General features: G+C 36.0%; 1 protein-coding gene across 3 annotated transcripts in view; it reads right to left on the bottom strand.

Moving 5' to 3' along the window:
• Nucleotides 1–4,001: 4,001 nt before the first annotated feature.
• The window catches only part of LOC106460776 (EF-hand calcium-binding domain-containing protein 7-like), a 91,888-nt gene continuing 83,372 nt past the window's right edge, over nucleotides 4,002–12,517 (bottom strand). For all 3 annotated transcript variants that reach the window (XM_022387561.1, XM_013920512.2, XM_022387559.1), the window contains exons 7-8: nucleotides 4,529–4,655; nucleotides 4,002–4,165 (exon numbers count right to left, since the gene is read on the bottom strand). In XM_022387561.1, the coding sequence (XP_022243269.1) occupies nucleotides 4,017–4,165; nucleotides 4,529–4,655 (276 nt within the window). In that variant the 3' untranslated portion in view covers nucleotides 4,002–4,016. The remainder of the gene's footprint in view (nucleotides 4,166–4,528; nucleotides 4,656–12,517) is intronic.

The raw sequence follows: 12,517 nt of genomic DNA, 5'->3' as shown, positions 1-12,517 counted from the left end.
CATTACCCATTTAAGCCGTCTCCAGCCATTATTAGTCTCAAAGTGGGTTCCGCGTCATCTAATTTGAATTCATCACGGCGATTAATCGAGGTTGTGTAAGTCTTCAGCCATTTTACATTTATTTGTCCAACTCACTGAATGATCTAAATCCTTTTGTAAATCAGCAGCATCCTCTACACATCTTGCAACACCCAAGACTTTAATATCATCTGGAAATTTAAGTAATTTATTGACTATTCCTTCATCTATGTCATTGGTGTAAATCAAAAAGAGCAAAAGTCCTAAGCCCTGAGGTACTCCACTTGAGATATTAATCCAGTTTCACTGAAATTCATTTGTAATAACCCTCTGCTTTCTTCCATCCAGCCACTCTTCAATCCAATTTGCTAACTTATCCCCCACACCTATAGAGCTATTTTGTTTTACAAGCCTTTTATGTGGCACCTTGTCAAATGCTTTCTGAAAATCCAGATACACCAAATCTACACCTTTATCCTCATCTACATAAGCAGTAACATTTTCAAAGAATATCAAAAAATGTGTAAGGCAAGATTTTCCCTTAGTGAAACCATGTTGACTATCCAACAAAATTCTAAACTTTGTTAAATGTCTTTGCAAAGCATCTTTAACAGACTTTCCAAAACTTTTCCTACAACTGATGTAAGACTAATGGGTCTATAATCACAGACTATAATCTATAATCTAGGACAATTTTTATCATCTCCCTTGAAAAGAGGAGTTACATTAACTAACTTCCAATCCTCTAGTACATGCCCATTATTCAAGGACTGACAAAAAACAGTAGTAAGTGGCTTACACATCCAATCTTTAACCTCCTTGAAAACCCTTGGGGAAATATTATTTGGCCCAGGAGCCGTATTGTTTTTAAACTTCCCAATGTTTTCTTAACAAGCTCAGAATTAATGCAGTCATCTTGTTTCCATTTATCAACTGCTTAAAATATGGAATACTGCTTAAATCTTCATTAGTAAAAAAAAACTAAAGAAAAATCAAAGTTTAGTAACCCAGCCATTTCATAACCATCAGATACTAGCCTTCCTTTATCATCACTCAAGGGTCCTACCCCCCATCTTAAAAATTTTGTTTACCCTTAATATGTTTAAAGAAATCCTTACTGTTAATTTTTATATTTTTAGCCAACCTTTTCTCACACATCCTTTTTGATGTCCTAATTTCCTGTTTCACCAACTTTCTTGATCTTCTATAATCTTCTAAGTCTCCTATCATACTAGTCAATTTAAATTTCTTAAACTTATGATGCTTTTCTTTAATTTTTATCTCTTAATCTCTTTGAGAGCCAACATGGACTTTTACTTGCAGCTACCCTTTTCTTTCTATATGGAATAACTTTAACTTGAATATTTAAAAATTTATCTTTGCAGAATGTGACTTTGTTTAGAGGATTTAAATATTTAATAAATCTTTCTGAATGATCTACAACTATTCCTAAGGCATTATATAAAAATGTCAGAATTGGTATTTACGTCTAAACAGTTCACATTTCCAATGAATTTTTGGCTGTTTATTAAATGTGTTTTTAATATATAAAAAACAAACCAAGGTTTGGGTAAATGTGAAATTCACATGTTAACTTGTAACTGACAAGTGCTTGGAAGCTGTCATTAGGTTTTAAAAAAGAAAAAGAAGAAACAGTTTATAATGCATCAGATTCCAATGTTTGACACTGAAATGTCAAACTATTTCTTGAACTGAATGTTTAAACATATATTTGTACTTTTTCCAGCCACTGTCATTAATTTTCAATATTGCAAAGGATATTTTGCTATGGCATACTGAGAATAACTGGAGAGTTATAGTTTCTTTCCACTAAAATCATAAATATGTACAGTGGTGATGAACATTTACACACAAATTTCAATCTTTTTGCAATCCAGAAGTGTGAAATTTCTGGAAAAAACAACAAAAACTTGCTGTCCAAAGTACAGAAAATTTCACCTGCTTTCTGAAAATGTATACTTGCCCCCTCAACATCCACAGAGAAGTAAATATAACTTTTAGGATTTTGCTTTATTTAATAGAGAACAGTGAAAAATGAAACTTTGGGGTTTACTCAACAAATAAGTAAAATAAAATGTACAGATGACCCAACTGTTAGCCAAAGAATTGGGCAAAGTACTCTTTTACAATTTCAAACTTGTGTATATAATTATATAGTTTTGAAGATTAGAGGTATATATTTTTAAGTGTTAGTGTATATGTGCTACATTTCTAGACATAAAAAAATTTAGAACTTGTGTTGCTCCCTACAAATTTACCCATTTTTTTTAACAATAGAACACATGACATATGAAAAAAAACTACTTATCTAACAGACAGAGTATATTAACATTTTGTTGTTCTGAGCTAACAGGCAGAGTATATTAAAATCTTGCTGTTCTGAGCTAACAGGCAGAGTATATCAAAATCTTGTTGTTCTGAGCATTAGGCAAAACCAATACCTGTGATAAACATTTATAAATTAAGATTACTGATTGTGTCTTCCATTAAGTTTTATATATTAATTTTTAATGAAGATGATATAGAAAAATGCTTAAATTTGTAGATAATATAACCTGTGCTGTTGTTAGAGTACAATAACACAGACTCTTATTATTTTATCTGATAATGTTAGAATATAATGGTGTGTAATCTACTGTTTTATAATAATAGTGTTTCATCTCATGTTACATTACATAAAAGTTCAATTTAGTGAATTTAAAGAGCCCACAGAGTTTAATCATTTGTTACAATACAAATGTCTACAAAGATTTTAACTACTACTATTTCAATACAAGGGTGTATCTTGTATTTATCAGAAGACAAGAAACTACTTGTATTTAATCAGCTTTTATTACAATAAAAAAGTATTAATGTTTAACTCCTTGAGAACCAGGCCTGTCAATTCGACACACCTGTTGTATGGTTTGTAATTACTGCACTGTAAAAAAAAAACTATGGATGAAAAAGTTTTCAATTTCAGAAAAACTTTCTACAGATTATGTAGCTTCTGCAAGTAAAATATTTTTTTGTGATACTTGTATGAATTTGTGGCTTTGAAATTTCAAAAATCTTTTACTATGATACTCTTACTTTTGTTGTAGATTTTAATTATGATTAATTATGTATTTCCTACATTCTTATAAAACTTTCCTATAAAGTGTCTATTTTATAAAAAAAAATTTAAATTATATTTTGAGTCTAAAATAATGCATGTAGTTTTTCTGTTTTACAATCACTGGTGTACAATAAAAATAACTATCATTATACCATTACACTAGAAAGTTAAAAAACATTAAGTGGCTAAAAACCTCTATAAAACTAAACTTTTATTCAAGTTACAAGAATTACAAAAATTAATGCTATTTTAGTCAAAACTAATGTGACTTACTACCTAGAGGGCTATGAATGCTATATTATGCTCAGAAAAGATTCAGGAAATTCAAAAACAGAAATGATATTGAGAGAACATTGAAACCAACCCTTAGTCAACATATATAATTTCTTTACATTTTCAATGTCAGGAAAAATGACTACAAATTTATTTTACATAATTTTCTAATTCCCTGGTGCAATTTTGTCCTTGAGGCAGACTACACCCATCTAGATGTGAAAGAGTTATTAAGTTGATGTTACAATACAAAGTCCTAAGTGTGTTTAGGTAATTGCTGTTAAATTACAAGAGCCTACAAGTATCTAATTAATTGATGTTTACAATGCAATGCCTCATGTGCTACTGCAACTGTTTTCACACAATGATAGTGTATTTATCTTTAAGCTGGTGGAATTGATAAAATAGGATTTTTAAATTTTTATATATCCATGGAATAACAAAATGTATTGTTGATTCAATTTGAACAGAGGTTTGTGTTTGATATGCTAGTGTTATAATGTTCAATTATCATGCATACATGATGGATTAAAAGTGTGCTGCAGTGTTACGAGTGTTTCTAGAACTGCCATACTTATTCAATGGGTTACAAGTATTTTTACTTTATTCATTTATTGCAGTTATTCTGTAATAAATAGGAGAAGTATGACTGTACCTGTCTGTCTTTCAATTGGGTGGAGGAAATAAGAGATCGAATTCCACTTTCTCCTTCACTAAACAGCAGTACCTCAACATCTACTTGACCAAATCTTTCCACTAAGTACAATAAGAAAAACAACATATTCTAAGAACCATGTTCATTTACATTAATAAAAAAGGGGATAATCTTAATGAATCCCATAACTTTCTGTGATATTATGAAAGATTAAGTTCCAACACTTATTTCAAGTTTAAACACAATGTGTTGGACATTCTTTCACTCACATGCCAGCATAATGAATGTATATTTATGGAACTATAGGTTATGATATAAAACAGCAATTATCTACTGACTTCCCTCATGCATGTTTACAAAAACTTATTAAATGAAAGAATGACAAAAGGTTATTTTGAAATTTTAATTTGATCATATAAGGAAATTAAAAACAGGAATGAAAAACTTATTATACTTTAACAAACCTTCTACAGCTTTAGTGCTAATACACACTGTACAATTTTCTTTTAAGTCTAAAGTGTAGTGATGACTAGATATTCTTCCATCATCTTCTACAAAGAAAAATCCTCGGGATATCACCTTATTGCAATCCTTGAAGAAGAAAAAAACAAACTCAATAACAATACACTTTATGAGAGCTACATTAAACCTGAGTTTAATTTTGCTAATTACAAGGAAAGTGTCATGATGCAAATACTTGAATGAGTGTTATTCCACAAGATATGAGAAGAAAAACGTGGATAAATGTTACTGAAGAATAAATTGACACGTCTAAATGAAAAATTTTCTAGTTTATTCTGTGTGACATTTCGAGTAGATGCACTTTGTCAGGTAGTAAAGATTGTGTTACAATGGAATTAGGCTCAAAAATAATATTAAAAGGTGTGAAAATACAAAGGTTCTAATTACACACATTCAGGTAATTATTCAACCTGCAGAGAGAAGATGTCAAACAGTTTCAGTAACATAAAGATATTTGATACACTGAAGCACACTTTTATGCAGTCAGTCAGTATGTAAGGCCTGTCCAGGAGAGGTATAGAAAGCCATCTTGTCTTCCATTGATAAAGTTTGTCATCAAAAATATCAGAATTTGCAAATCTTCCCTGTAAAAATCTATATCCTGTCTGATATCAGAGATAGAAAACTCTTTCCTCCTCCTTTCTGTTGAGTGAGCTTTGCAATCTCAACGTGTGCTCTTATTCTCTTTATTTACAGTCTCTCCTTCTCTTCTTCCTCTACATGTGCTCTTATTCTTCCTCTCTCTATTTCCAGTCTTTCGTTTCTCTCCTTTTCTTCTTTCTCGCTTTGTGCTCTTATTCTTTTCTCTCTATTTCCAGTCTTTCCTTCTCTCATTTTCTTCTTTTAGTCTTTCTTCCTATCTTCTCTCTAGTTCTTGTTGTTGTTTAACAAACTCTCATAGTTCACTGTCTTTTAACCAAAGACACTCACCTCTTTCTATCCATTTATCAAAATCTGTTGACATGATTATATAGCGTGAATGTAATCTCTACATTATTTTTGCTACCACTACCAATTATTGTATATAGGCTAACTTATTCCCACTGTCGTTAATGTATTCTTTCACCACCGTTTACCACTGTATAATCCTGGCTGACTCTCCAAATGTTGAGGTTTTAAGTATATGGGCTGGGATTCTTCTATAGCAGGTATCTGTGACTTGTGGGGGACAAATCTTGGGAAACTGAAGGATCAAAATGAATAAAAAGACAATTTCTAGCACCTCAAAAGGAGTTAGTGTGAGTCACATAACACCTCAGGTTCCTAACGGGACATAACAAATGATCAGGATCCAAGCGGTGATAGAGATGATAAATAGCCGGCTAATGAATTGGGGAAAAGGATTTATCCCCTTCGCTGGCTGCCAGAGTCTTAGGAAAGAATGACCTAACTGAGTATAACAGGACACAATTAGAATGATAGGGTCCTGTGTAGATGCTGTGCAAACAGCTCTGATCTATGATGTCCACAGGCCAGAAGCAACAAAAAATACATTTTAAGGGAAAGGTGATACATAGTACATGAGGCTAAAGGCTTGAATGGATGTTGAGACAAAGCGTGTAATGCCACCTTAATATCCCAGTTAGGTAATTGAAGAGGCCTTTTGGGACAAAAAATGGGAAACGATTTGAGAAAACCGGTAAGCACTGGGAACTGAAATAATTTCTAATGTTGAGAATACTAAAAAGTAGTCAATAAAGCTGCCTTATATAAGGCGATAGTAGACGGAGCTAGGTCTTTGTCAAAAAAGCCAGATATGGTTGGCACGTTTGGGTAAAGTGGGTTCAATTTCCTTGTGAGACACCACTGGCGATAAGTGTGCCATTTCCTTTGATAAATGGTCACTGTGGGTCTACAAAGAGATTGAGGCAAATACAGGGCAACTTTAGAAGTTAAACCCAGATGCTGTGTGAAGGAACACATAATTTCCATTCATGAAGTTTGAGCTTCGGAATGTTTTGGTGTAGAATGTCGGATTGAGGTTGCCTAAACAGAGATGGCCAAAAAGGAAGAGGCAGAGGTAGACTACCAACAGCACTCAACAAGGAATGAATTGAACCATAGCTAGAACTCTGGGTAACAGATGAATCAGGGGGAAGATATAGAGGTGCAATCCCGTTCAATCTTGACTGAATACATCTATCACCAAAGCCCGAGGATGAGGTACTGGGGACCAGGTAACTGGAATGGTCATTTGGGACCAATTATCCCAAATGATGTGAGGAATTTGGAGAATACTGAGGACTCAAAGGAAGTAGGTAGTTGCAATAATTGAATGGTAGTTGATAAGGCTGCCATAAACAATGGGGACTGTGGAAGATGCAAAAACATCTGTCAAAAAGAACCAAGTCAAAAATCGAGGTAGTGGTTGACACCTCTGATTGAAAAGGGTTCCACCTCCTCGCAATACAACATTGCCAGTATGCATGTCATTACCTGTGAGAAAAGTGACTTTTGGACAAAGCAGAAACTGAGCCAGTTACATGTCAACCTTAGAAATTAAACCCCAATTCCAAGTAAATGACAGCATAACCTCTGTGCTTCAGCTTCTGAATATCTTAGTGCAGTTCACGGTTGCCTCCACAGAAAGAGTCTAAAATGAAGTGGAAGAGTAGAACACACTGGAAGGGAACACAGAAGCAGAAACCCAGGTGTAGCTGCCAATCTGGTGTGATCAACAGGATCTGACAATGGGTTGGAACAATTCACATTTCGTACCCTGGGTAACATATGAAGTGTAGAGGAGGTTGAGAATGGTAATCCTGTCCTGTCCAGATGTAAAGCATCTGTTGACAAGGCCCAAAGATGAGGTACTGGAGACCAAATTGCCAGTATCTGGGTGATCCAATGAGAGGCCAACACAACAATTAGAGTTGCAAAATGAGAGGCAATCTAACTAAACCTTGTGATGCAAAATATATTATGTCGAGAGAATCTGTTTGGATTGAGACAATAGACCTGCTACCACAGACATCATCCAGGGAACATGACAATCTAGTAGGGTGATAAGATTAGTCCCGAGAAAGGAGGCCCAAAATTCGAGAATAAGGAGACCTAGACCATATATCTCCTTTATGAGAAACATAACACACAACTCCGGAATAATCAGAGTAAAGTCTGAATATTTACCTCTTAAGAAGCCCAAACCATGAGACCTTGCCTGTTGAAGAGCAAGAGAGCGAAAACATTGTGTAGGGAATCCTTATCATCCATGCATAGACTCTGGAATTCCTGACTGTTGGTATGTGTACCCCATCACTGAACTCAGACATTCATGAATAAATAGAAACTCTGGATGAGGTGGCAGTAAAGGAACCCAATTTGTTGTAACTTTTCAACTTAACCCCTCGAGATTGATAATGATTCCAAATGGGAAAACCAGGAAATAGATGTGTACAATCCCTGGTCTCGTAAATACCAATAAAAGAATCACTTGTGTTCTCATCCCAAAGGCATGAAGGATTCAATTAATTCCCACATTCCCAAAAGAGAAAGAACAACCTGTGTAGTGGGAGAAGTAAAGGTGAGTAAGAGTGTGGCATCCTATTCTGCAGAATGGGAGACAGCTGAGCCCAACTGAGAGATGAGATTAAAAATTAAAAATACTCAGACTCATGACATACTGAATTGCAGCAAGAGCAGATGTTGCATAAAAAGAAGCCTGCCTGAGTTGTATTTGAAAGTAAAACAGGATGTGATGGTCTAGCAATTGATGAGATGTTGCCAGCAGTAACCAGTCATCCATGGAATGGTGTGTGCACAGTACAATGGAATGAAGGGATGAGAAAACTCATACGATACAGCAGAACCTGACCCTTATGCATCACAAACACTAACAGTGGCGGGACTCCATCACTAAGGCAAAGTGCAGATAGGAGCCGATTACAACCAAGTTGGACATCTACAATCGCATTTTAAAAATCATCGCAGATTGGGGAATGATTAATTTGTGAACCTTGGAGAATCTAGGTACTAATATGAACAAAGCAGATCGATTACTAAACACCAATCTCCTGCCTTCATAGGCCCAACAACTAACAGGAATAAAAACTGAAGAACTAGCATGAATCTCTCATTACTCCCAGCTCAACCAGACTCAGATAACCCTAGAACTAAGGGAAAAGGAAACCCTACAGATAGGGTGGATAATAGTGGGGCAGATGTGAACTGAATGACCAATTGTAACCAACGAACTTGCAGAGGTTCTGGAATGATGATTAAGTTTACCACATGTCCAGGAATTCTTGGAACCGAGCCCCCACAGCTCCTGAAGGTGTACAATAATCACCAACATTGCTGGCAATCTGAATAAGCAGTGGAAACCTTGGATGTAGACAGAATTTATTCTGAGTACCAATGTACCACGGAGCTGATGCCGGGGATTGGTACTCATGAATAAGAGCAGAACTATGATCCCTTGTAGGAGCTGATGAAATTCGAGACTCCAACAGCAACTGGAAGATATGTGGAAACCAAAAATTGAACCAACGTGAATGCTAACAATAGATGCAGCTTGTCCTCAATGAAACTGGTGATCCTGAGAGTCTTCTAACAAAGTGAAGTGAAAGGAGACAAGTTGAACTATAAGTTCGTAGATTTACTCTGTCCCATCGGGGGACATAGACCTATATAGATGAACAACAAAATCCACCATAGAGCCCCTAAATTTGAGGAGCAGATATTATTTGAGAGTCAGAAAAATACTTCCACCTGGTTGTGGTAGGTGATATTTCAGAGTTTCGACAGCATGTCAGGTAAGGCCTAAATGTCCCTTCATGTAACTAAGAAGTAAACCTTCCAGTATAAATCCACAATTTCTGTGTATGGAGAGAAAAAAAATTCTCTCCCAGACCTTTCAGCCATAAATTAAGTTGAAGGCTCAAAAGCAACTGGGAAAACACCAAAAAATCACACACTTGAAGAACCAACAGAAGAAAAACAAATCAAAGGCAGCTTCTACCAAAGAGGTCTCCTTTTTTGTTTTTCATAGGTCATTTAAATACTGTGGTAAAGTAAGTTGTTTTGTTAAGAGAAAAGCAACTGCAGGCCATTTGACACATCCATCCTAAGCAATCGAACCCCAGGGAGGCTGAAAATCCAACAGACTAAAAAGAAGGCATAGGAAAAAGTGAATCTAAAGTCTCTCCACAATGTCAAGGATCACCCTCTAAGCCCCCAGAGGACCACCACAGATTCGAATATATGTTTCCATCTCACTATGAATAAGATCACTTACAGTCTCAACCAAGAATGTCTCCCTCCCCCTCTTAAATGTTGTGCGATGCTAGATATTAGAGGTGAGAAAGGAGGGACGTAATTGGCCTCCCCGCCAGAAATAATAAATCCAGGAATTCATACCATAATCAGCTTGCCAATCAGAAGAAAAATAAAAAAATTTGTAATTATTATTATTAAAAAATAAACTAGCTAACACAATAACATTCAAAGTATCTCCAATGATCATAATACTGGGAAACCCATTAGTGAGGCTTTGTTGAGAAAAAGTGATAAAATTATCTAAATGGGGTACTTATATACAGTACCAGAATAGAGGGTGCATTGACGTTGGTGAAGAGTGTAACAAGACAAATATCACCAAGGTCAATTTAGTGGGGTATAAAAGACTGGAGCAAGCGAGAAAAAAGTCAGAATAATGCTTAGATGGGCAAAGAAAAACCTGGCAATCGAGTAATAACTATCTATAAGTGGCAGTGGAGGTAAGTATGTTTTGGAATTCCATGTAAACAGTTTTCCTTCTGTTAAAAGTATGATTCCTAATACCTTAATGAAAGGAGTAATCATTTCACAACTGAAAAAATTTATGCTTCTTTGTAATAAATCTGAATATTTTATATTCCATGTCAAACTATTAACTGAAAAGCTCAAGTTCAATGGTTATGGCTTTTTAACTATAATTAAAATATACATATTATTTTTCAATAAATATAACATTACACTAAATAAATAGGGTTCACGTTCAATCTTAAAAAATATGGTTTCCACCTATAAAAACAGTTATTCCCATTCTTAAACTTGTTAACCTTCTGTCCCATTAACTGGCATTGGTCACCATCAAGGATGGTTTAGACATGTTATTTCAGGAGTCTCCCAGTCTAGTGTTCCTTTTTCATATAACTCTTTCAGTTCTATAGCCTAAAGAACAGGTATTAACATTTCTTGACCTGATTATGTATTTCCAATACATACCTCCATACACAGATTAGCTATTTTCCTCTTGAAGTTGTGTTTTTCTGCCTGAGAGACCTGCATGCCACCAGCCTTGTGAAACTCCCACTTAAAATTCATGTGAAAACAAGTGAAATTGTGCTACTGTGTGATGATGTATCATGTAAGAAAACCTTCCACCAATACGAGTGTGACACACACACCCTTGTGCAAATGCTTCCTCTACAATCACACATGAAATTCCTCATTCTTTGACAAGGCAACCAATAAAAGTGCACTGGGAAAGTGGGAAGGAAGGGTGGGAACATGTATGGAGGTATCTACTGGAAAATAGTTCCTCACCTCTTCACACAGGTTGGCATTAGCTAAAATCTCACTTTGATATGGTGAATGGTCTGGTGAAGAAATTACCTAAATTAACTTCCTTTCAAGAGTACCAAAAGGAAGCCCAAGGGGTGTGACACCCTTTGGAAGGAGTTCCGTCAGAACACATCTGTGGAAGACCACATCTTACCTCATCCAGGGTATACTTTTTGCCCAAGTGTAGGATAGGAAGAAGTAAGAAGCCTGAAAGGTGTTGCAATGGCAGGTAGAACATGTACAGCAGTCAAAGAGCTTGCACACAAGTCATAGGATGGCCAACACTGTAGTTAGGTTGGGGCATATTTAGGTTGTACCATGTGTGTTCACCTCCTTGGCCATCAATCTCTATGGGTCAATTCAGCTATGGGAGAAAGGGTACATGTGATAAGTATCTGTGCATAGATCCTTGACTGTCAGATACCAAAGGCCCATGTCAGTCATTGGAGGAGGGCACTACAGTGGACACAACTAATAAAGAAACCACTATTCAACCATCAGACTATAGGCCTTTTGCCAGCTGTGGGAGTAGGGTTAATTACTCAGCAAGCATATTTGGTGGGAACATGTCCTTGTAGTAGTAGGTAAAAGATAAAGAGAGACTGAGTTATGTGTCCAAAATCTACATGGAGATTGTGATATATCTTGGTAATGTTGGGGTGGTCTTCACTACATTCCAGAAACACCCCTGCCTCATTTCTCAGCATAGAGGTATTCCTTGTTCAAGTCCCGGCAGTTAAATCCCAAATGGTAAATGCGTTTCCATGATCCACCACTGCAGTAGTAAGTGGCAAAGGTCTCCTGTGCTCCAATCGAATGTGGGGGTGAAGGTGGGGCATAATTCATGTATGGGAGAATTGAAGAATGTGCCAAGATCTCCATTGGTTCTTCAGTCCAAAAAGGTCTTTTACTGGAGACAGTGCAATGGGTAACTATGAAACCCTATTTTTAAATGCCTGCAAACACTAGCCAATGAAGCAGGCAAATGCACAACTTTAGTGCAGGCTATTGTCGTGACAGTCCACGGCATGGATACTATCTGGACTGGACTGGAAAAAGGCTTATAAGTACCATGAGTATAATTCCAGTAGTCTTGCAGAACACCCCATCTCACCGTGGGCACTGACTGGGCCAAGGTAGATGGTCTGAGTGCTTTCCGTTATCCTGGTCTGATGTGAAATTTTGGGTAAGTATACCCTGTGAGGCAACATAATTAACTAAAATACAAAAGTCAAACCTGAATACAATTTAACCGTCTCTCTAACTATAACATACTTAGGTGAGAAACAACTGAAATGTTATCATGAACAAAGCAGCCAACAACAGTACTAGCAAGAAAGACAATTAGGTGCCAATTTCAAAATAACCCTTGTTGAATTATAGTG

The sequence above is a fragment of the Limulus polyphemus genome, unplaced genomic scaffold, assembly GCF_000517525.1.
Source record: "Limulus polyphemus unplaced genomic scaffold, Limulus_polyphemus-2.1.2 Scaffold834, whole genome shotgun sequence".
NCBI classification, from domain to species: domain Eukaryota; kingdom Metazoa; phylum Arthropoda; class Merostomata; order Xiphosura; family Limulidae; genus Limulus; species Limulus polyphemus.
This window is presented reverse-complemented; position numbering and strand designations above follow the sequence as displayed.